Raw genomic sequence first — 17,298 nt, 5'->3', positions numbered from 1 at the left:
ACCACTGGGATCAGTATGACCCCACTGTAAATTGTTTGATTGTTTCTTTAAAGTAACGTTTATGAAAACAGAATAATGACGGTTACATGAAATACATGCAACAGTGTGAATATTATTTCCCAGATATTTTTGTACCCATTGTTAAGGTTTCGTGCCTCCTCAGTTGTTGTACCCTTCCTGGTACCACTGGTGTCAATGTGACCCCGTAAACACATTCGAAATTTATCTCCTCCCTTGTTATCAACGCTACGATTTTCAAAGTATATGACTTTTTCCCTCTGAATCAGTTGTATACAATTACAGTTTTGTATTTACAACACAATAAAATTTATTCATGCTTCTTGCAGTGGGTACCACCGTAGTGAATATGACTGCAACCTAATTTGTTTCTTGCTTCTTGTATGCAACAGTTACGAAAATAGAATGACGACTGTAATGCTGAACAGCTGTAATATACAGTACTGGCCATTAAAACTGCTACACCACGAAGATGACGTGCTACAGACGCGAAATTTGACCGACAGGACGACAATGCTGTGATATGCAAATGATTAGCTTTTCAGAGCATTCACACAAGGTTGACGCCGGTGGCGACACCTACAACGTGCTGACGTGAGGAAAGTTTCCAACCGATTTCTCATACACAAACAGCAGTTGACTATCGTTGCCTGGTGAAACGTTGTTGTGATGTCTCGTGTAAGGAGGAGAAATGCGCACCATCACGTTTCCGACTTTGATAAAGGTGGGATTGTAGCCTATCGCGACTGCAGTTTATCGTATCGCGACATTGCTGCTCGCGTTGCTCGAGATCCAGTGACTGTTAGCAGAATATGGAATCGGTGGGTTCAGGAGCGTAACACGGAACGCCGTGCTGGATTCCAAGACCATGGCTGCGGTTACCCTTGACGCTGCATCACAAACTGGAGCGCCTGCGATGGTGTACTCAACGACGAACCTGGGTGCACGAATGGCAAAACGTCATATTTTCGGATGAATCCAGGTTCTGTTTACAGCATCATGAAGGTCGCATCCGTGTTTGGCGACATCGCCGTGAACGCACATTGGAAGCGTGTACTCGTCATCACCATACTGGCGTGTCGCCAGGCGTGATGGTATTGGTTACATGTCTCGGTCACCTCTTGTTCGCATTGACGGCACTTATGAACAGTGTACGTTACATTTCAGATGTGTTACTACCCGTGGCTCTACCCTTAATTCGATCCCTGTGAAACCCTACATTTCAGCAGGATAATGCACGATCGCACGTTGCAGGTCCTGTACTGGCCTTTCCGGATACAGAAAATGTTCGACTGCTGCCCTGGCCAGCACATTCTCCAGATCTCTCACCAACTGAAAACGTCTGGTCAATGGTGGCCGAGCAACTGGCTCGTCACAATACGCCAGTCACTACTCTTGATGGTATCGTGTTGAAGCTGCACGGGCAGCTGTACCTGTACACGTCATCCAAGCTCTGTTTGACTCAAAGCCCAGGCGTATCAAGGCCGTTATTATGGCCAGAGGTGGTTGTTCTGGGTACAGATTTCTCAGTATCTATGCACCCAAATTGCGTGGGAATGTAATCACATGTCAGTTCTAGTATGATATATTTCCCCAATGAATACCCGTTTATCATCTGCATTTCGCCTTGGTGTAGCAATTTTAATGGCCAGTAGTGTACATTTTTATGTTAGTTCATTAAAATAATATTGATACAGCGCGTGTAAGTTACTTGAGGTCTTCATAACACCAGTGGTACTAAGTGAAACAAACAAATGCTGATTTTTGGCGGGTTAAAGGTTCTACAGCTGAGTGGTAACCTGATACAAAGTAGTCGTGCTAAGCTTTGTTGCCTTCTTTTCTGTTTGGACTGATAATCCCAGCCCACACAGCTGTTGAGTTTTCTTCGAGTGGACAGTGGATGCTGTACTCCAGTGGTCGTGTTGTTGCAGAGCCGGTCCACGACTACGCCGTGCCTGACACAGGGGTGCGGCCTCCTGCTGCGCCGTCGCCCTCCCCCGCGGTCAGTCTCAAGGACACGGGCAGCCTGCTTTCCAGGGACAACAAGACTGCGTCCAAGGGCAAGAAGGTCAGTACCAGCAGCCTGCTCCCGGCACTCGGCTGATACTTTGACTAACTAGAGGCAGTTGTTTCTCTCAGAAGAGAAAACCTTACTCCAGCAACTGTACATGCCATAGTACAAACACAGTGTTGAGATAACTGCTGCCACGAAATATCCTATCGAAAACCGCGAGGGCACAGTATTTAGACTTCCAAATGTAATTGAAGAATGTAAATGTTAAACATTCTAAGTGTCAGATCTCACATTTGTCAGGAGAATCAAAAAACAGTCTATTTTTGTACATATCATATTTGTATCCAAGAAACGGAGAAGCTGTTCTGATACTACAAAATCACGGCAAAAAATAATGTGACACATTTGAAAATAATTAATTTATTGCGTTATAAAATTGGTGATAATCTTCAGAAACGGCAGACACCGCCTGTGTTGTGTGGTGAACACCGTCGGAGGTCGTGATGCTGGGGACGAAAAGTCGACGTCGACGACGATGGTCGGATGCCGCATGGATTGTGGATGGTGTTTCGTCGCACCGCCACTTCCTGATGATCTCCGTCCTTCCCCTGATCGGACCCTCACCGTACGGAGTCAACGTCCATGGTGACTGCAATCAACCCAGAAGAGGTGGTAAATGCGATCAACAAGGGGGCCAAGAACAAATCACCAGGACCAGATGGTCTCCCCGTGTTTTACCGGGCGTTCACCACCTTAATGCTTCCTCTCGCTGGACGGAAATGATTCAGGAACTCTTTACTCCGTCCTTCCCAATTCCACCTGAATTCGTCACTGGCATTCTTCTACCAGTGCCTATGCTGAAGGGAGGGTCCCATGTCTCTGCATATCGCCTCCTTACATTAATGAATGCAGAGTATAAAATCTATGCAAGTCTTTTAGCAGCGCGCATACGCACCATCTTACCTACGGTCCTTTCACCGGAGCAGACTGCAAGTGGTTGAGGGGCCCCATACAAACAGCTCTAGGAGAATGCGGCGACCTTATCGCGCTGGCGGCTGTTTGTCACCTTCGTGCCGCACTGGTATCCATCGATTTTACGAGTGCCTTTGATCGCTTTCCATTCCTCCTCATGGTGGGGACACGTATGGGGTTGCCATTACTCTTTGTCGATGCCATTCGCCGGTTACTACCTCCCGTGGTCTCGATGGTACAAGTCAATGGGAGGCTTGTAGGACCGATTCCTATACGCCGCTCTGTGCGTCAAGGATGCCTTATGTCTATTCCATTGCGTTTGAGACCCTCATCACTGGTCTTACCTCTAGACTATAGGGTCTCACTTTGCGTGACTGCACCTTTCACTGCAGGGCTTATGCGGACGACGTATTTCTCACCTGCTCCTCCACGGAACTCAGTGACGCCATCCAATGAATCCACAAGTATGGACGTAATTCGGGTAGCATTCTTTATGTACGCAAATCGACTATGATGCACATTGGGTGAGGCCTACCGGTTATGGTGCCGACCCCACTCCCAGTCAGTGCCACCTTTCGTTACTTGGGTATAAAAATTTACGAGCTCCACACACCGCGCAGTGGCCCTCGCTTACCGGTGGCTTTTGCAGTCGATTCGGTACCATGTTCGCGGTCAAGTGCACCGTAACTTAAACCAACTCCAACGTGTGTCCTATGCGAACATGTATCTCGCCCCTAAACTGGTACACGTCGCCCAGGTCCTCCCAATGCCGTAACTCCTTGGCCGCCGAATCCAATCAGCCGTTGCATATTTTATGTCAGCAGGAGCACCTTCTAAAGTCAGCTACAACACTCTAACACTGCCTCCTGCAAAAGGTGGCCTCGGACTCGTCAACGTGCGGGCACGATCTTCTGCACTCTTCGTCTATACTGTGTTGCAGCACTGCCGGGGGCCGGTTCCGTCCTTAACACGCAGTCTCTTAGATATCCTCCGACCAGCTTCTCTCGATCCACCGATCAATGTGGCACCTATTTCTCCATTATTGTACCATGTCGCCAATTGTTTCATATAACTCAGCTGCGTTCGGGTCGATCTTCCAGTCACCCGTCCTTCCCGTACAAAATACAATTATCGTTTGTTTATGCTGTCCAACCCTTGCGACCCCATGATGCTACAGCACCCTGACATTAACTGGCGAACGGTTTGGGGTGTGTACATGCACCGTTTTTACCGTCGTCTTCGTCTGCACTCTGGTATGTTGTAGTCTATGGCAAATTACCGGCTCGTAGTCGACTTTATCGCATAGGACTGGCCACCTCCCCACTCTGCCCCGACTGTCATCTCGAAGACACAGACGAGCACCGTCTTACGTGCCCCCCAAAACGAAAGGTTTGACTCCTCATCCTACGAAACGTGGGCAAACCTCCGTGCCCCCAACGACGGTAACCACAGATTTCTTGTTGTTGCCCCAGACATTTCACTACCCTCCCGCTAAGCACCATACACTCATCTGGTTTTGAGGACAGGCTTTACAGTCCGGAGCTCGTGGTCGTGCGGTAGCATTCTAGGGGACTGTTCTAGGGGACTGATGACCACAGATGTTAAGTCCCATAGTGCTCAGAGCCATTTTGGACAGGCTTTACAATGCCTCTTTCAGAGTGGTCCGCATACAGTCCTCGACTTCTTGTACAAAGTTGTGGCCGGGCATAGCACCCTCACCCGAAAACCATCTTACCGACAAATTTCTGTCGGTTATCTCCGCAGCGTCTTCCTTGACCCCCCTCAAAGTTGGAGTGTGCCATGTTAACCCGTCACATGATGCAACACCCTTATCCACGTTCTCGTACATAAAAAAAGGAAGAAGACAGAATGTGTTATATCTTGTTGTATTTAATGTTTTTCTAATGTTTTTGTCAAGCTAACAATCATTTGTATTAGTTTAAATTACACCCTGAAGAAGTGTTGCATATATATAGTTTTTTCAATAAAGATCATTGTATCATAAAAAAAGATGGTAGAATACTTGCCCGCCAAAGGCAAAGGTCCCGAGTTCAAGTCTCGGTCCTACACACAGTTTTTCTGCAAGCAAGTTTCATACCAGCGCACACTCCTCTGCAGAGTCAAATTTCATTCTGTAGACAACAATGTGTTGTGTATGTTGTCCTAAAATGAATAAACAGATCAGTTACAATGAATTTAATAAACAGGTTAAATCGAATAGTAAGAAGCAAGATATGACTTAACAATTACTGTGTAATTCATAAATACCTGTCAATTTAATAATAGTATTGAGGCACACATAATGGCTGTGCAACTGCAGACAGCATTACGGAAATGAGCGTAACTTTCACGTCTGGAAATAATTAGGCATTGAAAGCAGCAACCAGTCACATTCTTTTTGTAAGAATCGTTATGTCACGCCAGCAAGTGTACCAGATGTGACGTTAGTTCCATGGGAAACTCGGTACGACCACGAAAGCGATAGACATCCCTAACGATGGAAATTTGGCACTTCCACGTCATAATGAGGTCACGGAGACGTATCACCACTGTAAACCTGACTCCAGCGAGTGATCACGCGAGCGGTTAATGAATGATCAAATGTATGTGAAGTGCTAAGGGATCAAACTGCTGAGCTCATCGGTCCCTAGACTTACGCCCTACTTAAACTAACTTATGCTAAGAACGAAACACACACCCATGGCCCATGGGGAGTCGAACATCCGGCGGGAGGGGCTGCGCAATCCGTGACATGGCGCCTCAAACCGCGCGGCCTCTCCGCGCGGCACGGTTAATGAGGCTTGTGTCGGGCAGCGGACGAGTCGGAGTTTGCAGCCAAGGTCCGGGACGTTGACTGACGGCCGCTGGCTGACAACACACCGACAGCGCGGTCGAGCGCATGGAGGACGTCGCCCCCTGTTGCCTTGCGTCCCGTGTTGTCCGCTCTTAGAGTCTTGCGGTGAGGACTGGAACAGACGGAGCCTGCAGCTACGGTTTCTGGCTGACTCAGAGAGCGGCGTCAAGCACACGGAGGACATGCCGTTCGATGTTGTTCTTGATTAACGACAGCTCCGTCTCGAAGTCGGTCTGGAACAGCTAGACGTAGAGAACGCCAGTGGAGACCTGGCGTTGGCGTCCGACAACGTGAGTGGCGGATCCAGATGCAAAGAGGTCGGGTGGGCCAGTGTTTAGGAGTCTATTCTTAGAAAGCGTGAACGGCGACGGTACACATTAGTGGTGCCGTACACATTAGTGAATTACTGTGCTGATTAACCCCTTACGTTATTTGAGTTTCAAATAGCTGAGCAAAACTGAACGTACTCAGACATTTCTCTCTTTACTTATTCTGATCATCACTAAACTGACACACAGTGTTTTTAGCGCAACGCAATCTGACTTTCAATAATCCCTACAAAAGAATGGCCCTGACTAACAATAACCTATACCTTTCATGAATCACTTACCTCAAAAATCTTCGTTACTCGAACTACTGCAATACAGCGAGCGCCAATACTGCCAGCTAAATCAAAGATTCTAACTACTGAAGGAACTAACTTCTGATAGGCGTAGTTACCAAATGAAAGATTTTGATAGGGAACAAACAATGTATTTACCTTAATAGTGTTCAAAAGTCATAATAATATATATATATATATATATATATATATCTGTTCATGACATCCAGTCTTACAAATCTACTCTCTCTGATGGACGCACGTCCGGATCATCCGCACTCAAAACTCCGCCATCTCACTTCCCACATCCTCCACTGCTGGCGGCTCACCTCCAACTGCGCAATGCTACGCGCTGTTCACAATTCCAACAATGCCAACGAGCCACAGACGTCACACTGCACAGTCAGTGACTTTCATATAGAGCGCCATGTGGCGTTACCAACATAAAAACCTAAACAGCCTACTTACAACATACATACAGGGCTTCTCAACGCCGTTGCGAGTTAGTTTTTAAGAGTGCCTACTATACGGCCAACTGTGTACTTACAGGAAATAGACGCTGCACTAGTGTTATGTAGCGTATAGGACGAGGGGATTGATTATGTTCTTGATTTTTCATTGGCTGAGTGTGTGTGTGTGGTTTTTTATGTTTGGTTATGTCTTCTGGCTATCATTAGCTCGTGCAGTCATTGCAGTAGTTATGTGTTCAGTAAATCCCATTTGTGTGATTTAATGATACACATCCATATGGAAAACAAATTTGTGTGAGCGTAAGTTAATCTAATTTAGATGTTATTGATTCAAGTTTTCGTTCCATTGTTTCCTTTCCTCTCTGTCGGGCTTCTGACCACAACAAACTACAACTGAATTATTCTATAAATTGTGTGGTATATTTTCGAAGCGTAAATTTATTCTTCTGATTTTTGGTGCTATAAACATTGATTTTGCCCTTTTAACACTTCGTTTATTATTCGTGCATTATTCAAAATACCCTTAATTACCTTAACGGGAATTTCAAGTGCATTTTCAACTTCTCGCGGTGCAATGAATAGCCCATTCAATTTCGTGCACGCAGCCGCGCAAATACCATATCTTCCACTGAAATTAAGGCCGCCGATCGCCCGGCATTGCTTAGAATGGGTTTCGTGACTCACGGGAAGGTACCAAGCGCGTCCTTATACGCTCCACCGTGGCGGTACGCGCCTTCGAGTCACAGACGCTGGTCAGCATCAAAGAGGTACACTTACAGACGTTCCGCCAGTGGTGAAGGCGTACAGACATACGATTCGCTTATCAAATGGTTCAAATGGCTCTGAGCACTATGCGACTCAACTTCTGAGGTCATCAGTCGCCTAGAACTTAGAACTAATTAAACCTAACTAACCTAAGGACATCACACACATCCATGCCCGAGGCAGGATTCGAACCTGCGACCGTAGCGGTCGCTCGGTTCCAGACTGTAGCGCCCAGAACCGCACGGTCACTCCGGCCGGCCATTCGCTTATCGATGTATGCGATGCCATGACGATTTCTCTGCAGTTTAATTATCCCAAGAGCCTGATTCCATGCTTTGTCCAACTTAAAACCATCATCTCTATTTATTAAATTATTAGGTGAACTAATCTCTATAGCGTCCTTGAAGACAGAATCCCCAAAGGAAGAAGTGGATGTTAGAATGTTTACATCACTATAATTCACGGAATGCTCTGTATCAATACAATGTCCGGCCACAGTTGACTTGTCTGGCTGTGTTGAGCGCGTTGTTTTAAACGAACGATCTTCTGGAGGTACGTGGACGACACATTTGTGGTACGGCCACAAGGGATGGATGAATTACATCGGTTTCTTGAGCATTCGAATTCTATGCATGCTAATATCAAATTTATTATGGAAACAGAAAAAGACAGCTGCCTCCCCTTTTTGGATGTTGTCACTCGGCGTAAAGTTGATGGCGCATTAGAACATGCCGTATATCGTAAACCAACACACACAAATCTATACCTCTATGCCAGTAGCTGCCATCACCCTTCACAGACCATACGCGTCCTTAAGAACTTAGTGCACAGGGCGCACTGTATATCCGATAAAGATCATTTGCTACACACCGGAAGCAGCTACTAGGGTAGCAGAGTACGTGTGGCGTGCACACGGGGGTTTTTTAGGTTAGAGGGACCCCCCTTGGGCGAAACGATAAAATTCCTGACGGCTTACCAGAGAGGCCATTTTCATCGTTGATAAAGAACGTCCGTCCTCAGAGACCAAAAACAGGAAAAGTTAACGTAATATTGGTAAACTGCAGGAGTATCCAGGGCAAGGTTCCTGAATTAGTATCTCTTATTGAAGGAAATAGTGCGCATATAGTATTAGGAACGGAAAGTTGGTTAAAACCGGAAGTGAACAGTAACGAAATCCTAGACACAGAATGGAATATATACCGCAAGGATAGGATAAACGCCAATGGTGGAGGAGTATTTATAGCAGTAAAGAATTCAATAATATCCAGTGAAGTTATTAGCGAATGCGAATGTGAAATAATCTGGGTTAAGTTAAGTATCAAAGGTGGGTCAGATATGATAGTCGGATGCTTCTATAGACCACCTGCATCAGCAACCGTAGTAGTTGAGCGCCTCAAAGAGAACCTGCAGAACGTCGTGAAGAAGTTTCGTGATAATACTATTGTAATTGGGAGAGACTTCAATCTACCAGGTATAGAATGGGATAGTCACACAATCAGAACTGGAGCCAGGGACAGAGACTCTTGTGACATTATCCTGACTGCCTTGTCCGAGAATTACTTCGAGCAGATAGTTAGAGAACCAACTCGTGAAGCTAACGTTTTAGACCTCATAGCAACAAATAGACCGGAACTTTTCGACTCCGTGAATGTAGAAGAGGGTATCAGTGATCATAAGTCAGTGGTTGCATCAATGACTACAAGTGTAATAAGAAATGCCAAGAAAGGAAGGAAAATATATTTGCTTAACAAGAGTGATAGGGCACAAATCGCAGAATATCTGAGTGACCACCATCAAACGTTCATTTCTGAGGAAGAGGATGTGGAACAAAAATGGAAAAAATTCAGAAACTTCGTCCAGTACGCCTTAGATAAGTTCGTACCGACTAAGGTCCAAAGCGAGGGGAAAGATCCACCGTGGTATAACAATCATGTACGAAAGGTACTACGGAAACAAAGAAAGCTTCATCATAGGTTTAAGAGTAGTCGAATCATAGCTGATAAGGAAAAGCTGAACGAAGCGAAAAAGAGCGTAAAGAGAGCAATGAGAGAAGCATTCAACGAATTCGAACATAAAACATTGGCAAACAATCTAAACAAGAACCCTAAAAAGTTTTGGTCATATGTAAAATCGGTAAGCGGATCTAAATCCCCTATTCAGTCACTCGTTGACCACGATGGCACCGAAACAGAGGACGACCGAAGAAAGGCAGAAATACTGAATTCAGTGTTCCGAAACTGTTTCACTGCGGAAAATCGTAACACGGTCCCTGACTTCAGCCGTCGCACGGACGCCAAAATGGAAAATATTGAAATAAACGATATCGGAATTGAAAAACAACTGCTATCACTTAGTAGCGGAAAAGCATCCGGACCAGACGAGATACCCTTAAGATTCTACAGTGATTATGCTAAAGAACTTGCCCCCTTTCTATCAGCAATTTATCGTAGATCGCTGGAAGAACGTAAAGTACCTAGCGACTGGAAGAAAGCGCAGGTCGTTCCCATTTTCAAGAAGGGTCATAAATCAGATGCGAATAATTATAGGCCTATTTCGCTTACGTCAATCTGTTGTAGAATAATGGAACATGTTTTGTGTTCTCGTATTATGACGTTCTTAGATAATACAAATCTCCTTCATCATAACCAACATGGATTCCGCAAACAGAGACCATGTGAAACTCAGCTCGCCCTATTTGCCCAAGAAATTCACAGTGCCGTAGACACTAGCGAGCAGATTGATGCCGTATTGCTGGACTTCAGGAAGGCATTTGATACGGTTCCGCACTTACGTTTAGTGAAAAAAATACGAGCTTACGGAATATCGGACCAGGTTTGTGATTGGATTCAGGATTTCCTAGAAGAAAGAACACAACATGTCATTCTTAACGGTTCAAAATCTGCAGATGTAGAGGTAATTTCGGGAGTACCGCAAGGAAGCGTGATAGGACCTTTATTGTTTACAATATACATAAATGACTTAGTTGACAACATCGGTAGCTCCGTGAGGCTATTTGCAGATGACACGGTTGTCTACAAGAAAGTAGCAACATCAGAAGAATCGTACGTACTCCAGGAAGACCTGCAGAGGATTAATGCATGGTGCGACAGCTGGCAGCTTTCCCTAAACGTAGATAAATGTAATATAATGCGCATACATAGGGGCAGAAATCCATTCCAGTACGATTATGCCATAGGTGGTAAATCATTGGAAGCGGTAACGACCGTAAAATACTTAGGAGTTACTATCCGGAGCGATCTGAAGTGGAATGATCACATAAAACAAATAGTGGGAAAAGCAGGCGCCAGGTTGAGATTCATAGGAAGAATTCTAAGAAAATGTGACTCATCGACGAAAGAAGTAGCTTACAAAACGCTTGTTCGTCCGATTCTTGAGTATTGCTCATCAGTATGGGACCCTTACCAGGTTGGATTAATAGAAGAGATAGACATGATCCAGCGAAAAGCAGCGCGATTCGTCATGGGGACATTTAGTCAGCGCGAGAGCGTTACGGAGATGCTGAACAAGCTCCAGTGGCGGACACTTCAAGAAAGGCGTTACGCAATACGGAGAGGTTTATTATCGAAATTACGAGAGAGCACATTCCGGGAAGAGATGGGCAACATATTACTACCGCCCACATATATCTCGCGTAATGATCACAACGAAAAGATCCGAGAAATTAGAGCAAATACGGAGACTTACAAGCAGTCGTTCTTCCCACGCACAATTCGTGAATGGAACAGGGAAGGGGGGATCAGATAGTGGTACAATAAGTACCCTCCGCCACACACCGTAAGGTGGCTCGCGGAGTATAGATGTAGATGTAGAAGATGAGCTCACATACCTCAAGAGCATTTTTAAGGCGAATGGATTTTCTCAGCAACAAACTTTCAGTGTAAAACCTAGAACGTAGGCATTTGATGGGGAAGAAGAAAGTAGTTCCTTCGGATCAAGTGCGTTTTTTCCCTATGTGGGTGCTTTTTCCTCGAAGATAGGCCGTATCTCCAGAAACACTGTATTAAGTTGATCTTCCGGCTTCCCACCAAGATTGCAGCTTTACTCGGCTCCGTAAAGGACGTATTAAGGCGGGTATGTATCAGATTCCTTGCAGAAACTGCGAGAAGTCACACACAGGTCAAACAACACGCACCCTTCGTGAGAGATGTGTGGAACATCGAAGATACACACGCTTCTCACAGCCAGAAATGTCAGCTGTGGCCAACACTGTAGTGATACATGGCATTCCATGAAGTACAGTCATGTGAAGGTTCTAACATCCACCTTCCCTTTTGGGATTTTGTCTTCAAAGAGGTTATAGGTATTAGATTAGTTCGTAATTTAATAAATGGAGATACTGGTTTTTGAGTCGTGAATTTACTTTCACAATTTTTTTTAAAGAATTTACTTTACTTACTGCCGATTCGTCAAGAACACTGATACATTTAATCACACTAGGTGAGCGTGGAAGTAGTTGCCAGGAAGGAACTGATGGAAAATTACTTTTAACAAATGTGAATTTTATTGCTAAAAGCTTTTTGAAAACAGATTTAAGATTATAAGCAGAAAAGCACCCTCGAAATATCAAGTCACTATTTAACAAATGTGAATTTTATTCCCAAAAGCCTTTTCAAAACAGGTTTAAAATTATAAGCAGAAAAGCATCCTCGAAATATCAAGTTACAGTTTTATTTAGAGGCAAAGAACAATATTAACAGAGGAGCCTTCGGGCTGAGAAGCTTGCCTGCTCCCTCCCAACAAGGCCGTAGTCACGACCGCTCACAACAACCTCTGAAAGAGTACACTGGTGCAAATCTGCAACACACCAGATTACGTTAAATAAACGTTTTTAATAACTCACACAAACGTGTAAACTATGCACCCCGTAAGAGGAATGGAAATGGTGCAACCCTCAAATTATTTGCGACCGAGAGCGCATTTTTTTTTATTAAAGGACTCTTACGGTGGAAGGGTGGCAAGCTTATAACCTAAAATGACTATTTAAATAAAACCCATAAAATGCAGACTTACATAAAATGTACAACATGCCCTACGTTACACATATACCACCTCGCAAGATGATAGGCAAGATAGAAACATATTTCAAGAATTCGGCCTTTAGCAATAAATTCGTTAACACCGAATCCGACAAACATGACAGAGGCAGCTATTAACGTACGGCGGATCGATAGACAAGCAAACAGAAACTAACTGCCAAACAAATGCGGACAAGATACAAACGAGCAAAAACAAGTAGAATTCAACAAGTAAATGATACAATGTAGCTTTAACTTCTAATAACTGCGATTTCTGGCGAAGACCTGGCGCAGCACCCCCAATGCTCTCCCGAACCGTCCGCTGCCAGCCGCTTCAGCGGCCGCAGCAAGGCGAGCCGATCTCCCGTCTCACGGCATCGCAGCTCGCCCCGGCCAGCTCGATGTCGTGGTTTCGCTCCTGTTGCTCTTGTGTGAACCGCGAAGCCACTACACCATTCTATACGGCGCTGCCCAATGGACTCAACGTGGGGACCTCACATGCGCCGACGCTCAAGGCGGACAAGTCATCTTGTGGCCCAGTGTGCGACCGACCAACGAACAATCCAACCGCCAATGACCGTTGCCCGAGCAACTCGAGCAGACTGGCGGCCTAACGCGCAGACTCAGATGCAGGAACTCAGCCCCGACCGGGCGACCACTAGCTGAGTTCTGTTACTGGCGGAGTGGCAAGACTCTCATTTTCTGGTTTTAAAGTTGATCCAAAGGATAGACATACTAGCACTCCGACGACAGACAGACACTAACTGCCGCACAAATGCAGACTAACCTTTCCCCTTTCCCGCCAGATGGAGACACCAAAGCTGCGATTACCACAGCGGCGCCACCGCCAGAAAATATAATGCCGTGCTTGGTACGTTGTTTGCAGATTTGAGATTCGTTTAACGGATGAGGTGAATGATACACGCACGGAACAACAGGGGAAGAATTACTATTAGCGCGCGTGAAAGCCTGAGATATGATGGCGTGCATGTGGGAATTAGAAGGGTTCAGAATTGTAACAGTAATTAAGGTTTGCTTAAGAAAGGTGTCAATTATTGTTATGCGGATCATACTGATTGATGCTTCGCTCATAGGAGTTTGTTCAATTGTGTGCATCTATGAAGATTTTAATTGTTGCTCTTCGATTCATAGGCACAAGTTTTCTGTTACTGAAATTTTGCTCTGTTCATTGTGAAGTCGCTAAACAGATTTTATGTAGGGTTCTGTGATTACTGCACACAGTTTTAATAGATTTGTTTGTTTAGAATTGTCTTTTGATGTTAGTGTCGTCAGTAAACTGTATATTCTCGTAGTAAAGTAAAGTCGCGTGGCATGAATGGCTAGGAGACCCAGAAGGGTAGGTTCAGCAGCGTAATTGGATTTGTTTTCCGTATCTTTCGACCCCACAGGCACCTTTATTTCGATTATTAAGAGACCTGTGTATGTAACTACGTCCAAACAGGCCTAGGGAGACCCATCGGCACCGACCGACCTCCATGTCAACCTCAGACATTCGGTGGATATGGAAGGGCACCTGGTCTTCCCATAACTCTCGCAGCAACTGTCAGCTTTCATGCCCGTAGCCGCGACTGCTTGATGAAGTAGCTCCTCAATTGGCCTCTGAAGGGCTGAGTGTATTCCGCTTGCATTTCGTGCAACTGTTTCAGCTTCATGATCGACCTCATCTTAATGCGACAGTTAGGCGCGTTAACATGTGGCTGGAGAGGGCGCTGATGGCAGAGGGCATGGGCCACATTTCAGTGGTACCAGTTGGGTCTATCAGTAGATTGGGTTTCACTAGGCATGGCCTGCACCACAGTAGGTATGGGAAGGGGAGGCTGGCAAAACTTACAGGTGACAATGTAGTGGGTGGTGCCGGGATCGCTCATGGAAAAATTCCTGTAGTAGTTGGTGTTAGAGCTGAGCCGTTTTTAGACTGAAGACAGCTGATAGGTATACCTGCTTAAAGGAAGTCCCTCTAACTAAGAAAACACCTTGAGAGTAAGCTACCTCTCGGATTCAAAAATCTTAGCAGTAATTCACTCGATTTCAAATCGAAACTGAAGAGTTTCCTCATGGGCTACTCCTTCTATTCTGTTGTATTGTTGATTGCGTTTACTTAAACTTATGGATAGATTTTTTCCGGGTTCATAAACATTTTACTTTTATCTGTTATTACTTCTGTGTTGTAATTTCATATACTGACATGTTCTATGACCTTGGAGATTTTCTCCTCAATTTGGTCCTACGGAACTTGATGTGTAAATAAATAAATAAACAAAAGTAGCGCTCGGCAGAGCCGGACCGTCACCCGTCCAAATGCTGGCCAAGCCCAACAGTGCTTAACTTCGGTGATATGACGGGAACCGGTGTTACTGCTGCCGCAACTCTTTTGGCTGTGTATGTAAGAGTTTCTGATAAGTGTAGGTTACTACTGCGTGCTTGTGTAGTGCAGTGTCGTGCTCGTGTTGGAGATAGACGGGAGTAACTTGCTGCCAACCCCTGTCGAACAGCACCTACGAGGCCACCAAGCTTAATGCCCCTGTCTGACGGACGGATCACCTTCAATATTGTCTCATGCCCTTACTTCATGAGACACTGCAGAGAGGTTCGGAACTGAATCCAGGACATTGGCTCATAGACTGGCGATGAGCGACTTAATGGCACCACCTCTCCTGTGCCGGAAGGGCAAATGGGAAATTATCATCACCTGGCATACCCGGACGGTGACCCGTCCGAGATTTGGCCGTGCGTGCCGGTTCTCAGCTTCGGTGATCTAACGGGAACCGGCATGTCCACCTCGCACAGTCGTTGTCTTCTTTTCTGCTAATAAAGATATAAGCCCCAACAATCCCCAATCGCTTGCACTCTTTATGTTGCTGCTACCGATGCCATAACAAATTTGTGTATTGTATTTCCACAGTATGTGAAACGTTAACATATGGAATATTGGGAAGACTGTTTCAGCGTATTTTGGTGATCAAGTCTTCTCGCATTATCAGTCGAGTCAAAGCATTGTTCTGCAGTAACGTGTCACCAAGTTTCCTACTATTCATCTTCAGGCGAAGTGTCAGCTTCATGTTCAGTTCAAGTATTTACAGACGCTGGCTCCTCTGCCTCGTCTGCAACGGCTGATCCAATCCGCGCCTCCAGAAGTGGTGTCGCGGGTGGTGGTAGTAGGCATTGCGGACGTTGGTGGGGGGACTCGCGGCTGAGGGTCCTGGCCTCGCGTCCTGGTGCTATCTGTCTGTTCCATCCGCTGCCTTCGCCTCTTTCACATCAGAGCGCTCTTGACATATTCTCGCTAGTGCTACAACCCATGCAGAGCACAGTTGACAACCGCTATTCCAGTTGACAACATCATCATGGACCCGTATTTCCGCTGCCTCTTTGATGATCCAGCCTCTGTACAAGGAACACTTCGAGGAAACGGCTCTCAAAGCTGTGCGTCTAAAACCAAAGGCATTCTGTCGACATGTGAACGACTCATGCGTGATGTGGTCGCATGACCCAAGAAAATCTGCAGAAATTCCTTGCACATCTTAACAGCATACACGACAATATAAAGTTGACCGTGGAGGTAGAAGAAAACGGATGCCAACCTTTCGTCGATTTCCTGATTAGGAGGAAAACGATGGCACGTTGGGGTATTCTGTCATTAGAAAGAAGGCACACACGGATCAGTTACTAAAAGCCAATGGCTGCCACCATCCAGCACAACCGAAATGTGTTCTCACCATCCTTGTGCACAGAGCACTAGACGTATGCGACGGAGCTGCAGCACCTGAGACAAGCTTCTCGCAAGAACGGTTACTCAGAGGCACTCTTCAGTCGAGCAAGAAGAAGAAAGAAGGCGATGTGGAAGAAGACATGTAGGATCTGGCGCTCTTTCGTTATGCCGGTTCGCCCACAGTGAGGTTTACCAGGATATTGGAGGAGAGCTACATTAAAACCATTTACCGCTCATAGGCTAAAATCAAAAATTTGCTTGGCATAATTAACATCTGGACCCTACAGCATTAGCTGGGAATGTGGTAAGCAGTATATCGGCCGGACGTAAAGGTGTATTTCGCAGCGGGACTCAAACATGTGAGAAGGTTCGCCACGGCCAAACGAGAAAACCTGCAGTGACAAAGTGCAGCGGATCCATAATCATCTTGTCCACCAGTATAGCGGTTTCCAACTGAATTCTGCATGGATTGTAGCGCTAGCAAGTATACGTGAAGGGTACTCGAACGTTAAAGCGCCGAAGGCAGCGTATGGAATAGACAGGCAGCACCAGGAAGCGACGCCAGGACCAGGACCTTCCAAAATGCTGGGATCCTTCCCCCCCCCCCCCCTTCCGCCGTCCCACAATGCCCACCCCCTCTCCATCGTCTGCGACACCCGACTATAGCCGTGGGATGTGCCCAACCGCCGCAAACGGTGCAGAAGAGCAGAAGAGACTGCGGTCCAGCCGTCTATAAAGATACGATCTGGACATAAACCTGAAACTTGGCCTGAAGATGACCAGTAGGAGACTCATCGAAACATTGCCGAAGAACCACGCCTTGACTCGGCTGATAAAC

General features: G+C 45.8%; 1 protein-coding gene across 1 annotated transcript in view; it reads left to right on the top strand.

Moving 5' to 3' along the window:
• Nucleotides 1-17,298, top strand: part of LOC124795125 (discoidin domain-containing receptor tyrosine kinase B-like) — a 275,212-nt gene that overhangs the window by 203,883 nt on the left and 54,031 nt on the right. The window contains exon 10 of the mRNA XM_047258988.1: nucleotides 1,950-2,086. Within this exon, the coding sequence (XP_047114944.1) occupies nucleotides 1,950-2,086 (137 nt within the window). The remainder of the gene's footprint in view (nucleotides 1-1,949; nucleotides 2,087-17,298) is intronic.

Source organism: Schistocerca piceifrons, chromosome 4, assembly GCF_021461385.2.
Source record: "Schistocerca piceifrons isolate TAMUIC-IGC-003096 chromosome 4, iqSchPice1.1, whole genome shotgun sequence".
In the NCBI taxonomy this organism is placed as follows: domain Eukaryota; kingdom Metazoa; phylum Arthropoda; class Insecta; order Orthoptera; family Acrididae; genus Schistocerca; species Schistocerca piceifrons.
The sequence above is the reverse complement of the archived record's forward strand: the minus strand, read 5'-3'. Positions and strand labels throughout refer to the sequence as shown.